The 1388-nt window shown below is 44.9% G+C and overlaps 1 protein-coding gene across 2 annotated transcripts in view; it reads left to right on the forward strand.

Moving 5' to 3' along the window:
- Positions 1-546: 546 nt before the first annotated feature.
- Positions 547-1388, forward strand: part of LOC127643399 (calmodulin-regulated spectrin-associated protein 3-like) — a 14167-nt gene continuing 13325 nt past the window's right edge. For both annotated transcript variants that reach the window (XM_052126093.1, XM_052126094.1), the window contains exon 1: positions 547-829. In XM_052126093.1, the coding sequence (XP_051982053.1) occupies positions 670-829 (160 nt within the window). In that variant the 5' untranslated portion in view covers positions 547-669. The remainder of the gene's footprint in view (positions 830-1388) is intronic.

Here is a 1388-nt window from a genome sequence, read left to right on the forward strand (position 1 = left end):
ACAGACAGTCATATAGATAGATAGATATCAGACAGACAGACAAACAGTCATATAGATAGATAGACAGACAGTCATATAGATAGATAGACAGACAGACAGACAGTCATATAGATAGATAGACAGACAGACAGACAGACAGTCATATAGATAGACAGACAGACAGACAGACAGACAGTCATATAGATAGACAGACAAACAGTCATATAGATAGACAGACAGACAGTCATATAGATAGATAGACAGACAGACAGACAGTCATATAGATAGATAGACAGACAGACAGACAGACAGTCATATAGATAGACAGACAGACAGCTAGAGACAGACAGTCATATAGATAGATAGACAGACAGACAGACAGTCATATAGATAGATAGACAGACAGACAGATAGAGACAGACAGTCATATAGATAGACAGATTTTCTTTTTCTCATTCTCCCTTTCTTTCTCTTTCTTTCTTATTGCTCCGCCCATCGTAACACGTGATTGGATGCTGCTGGTTTGATTGACAGCTACGGGAACACCTGACATTCAGTGGTGGCGGCCCGTGCACGAGGGGGACACTGAGATGGGCTGCTCCGCGGTGACTGATAACGGAATAACGGTCTCATGGAAATAACTCCAGAACGACATTTGAACATAGAGCTTTAACGACGTCATTTTCTCCAATGATACCGTCAGTCCCGGGCCCGGTCATGATGGACGCGTCTGCCGTTAAGAGAACAGCGCCGGTACCGGAGATCAGCCCGCTGGACCGATACGACTCCACCCGAGCCAAGAGCCGCGCCTGTGTCCGGTGGCTGCTGACCCGAGCACACGGATCTGAAGGTGTGTGTGTGTGTGTGTGTGTGTGTGTGTGTGTGTGTGTGTGTGTGTGTGTGTGTGTGAGATCTCTGCAGCATCAGCACCATTGTTCAGCATCCGCTGCTATAATAGAGGTTCGGGTGTGTTCGGGTCAGATCGGACTGATCCCGCAACTGCTAATGAAGAATAGAGCCGGTATACCGGAGCGCAGGGCGTCACCGGTGCGTCTGTAAGATGCGGTTCATGTAACGGTGATGACCAGCACACTGACACACTATTGACGGGCCGTTCACACCGAACGCGTTCTGGCGCTCTTTGTTGTGTGCAGGCCTGTGACACATCACGCGAATCCATAGAAGAACTGATTCTCCGTGTGTCTCTAAGAGTCATTCTGTTGAATAAAATGATTGTCTTTTTCCGTGTTAAAGCGTGCATATGTTTATGCATATTATCAGACGAATAATGTATTTAATTGTTAATGGCATTGCATCTGAAGCTAGATCAATAAATCATTATTATGTTATCATATTCATAATTATATATTAAAAGCCTTAATCTCAATAGGTATGCATTTATAATAGCG

Source organism: Xyrauchen texanus, chromosome 5 (assembly GCF_025860055.1).
Source record: "Xyrauchen texanus isolate HMW12.3.18 chromosome 5, RBS_HiC_50CHRs, whole genome shotgun sequence".
Classification (NCBI taxonomy): domain Eukaryota; kingdom Metazoa; phylum Chordata; class Actinopteri; order Cypriniformes; family Catostomidae; genus Xyrauchen; species Xyrauchen texanus.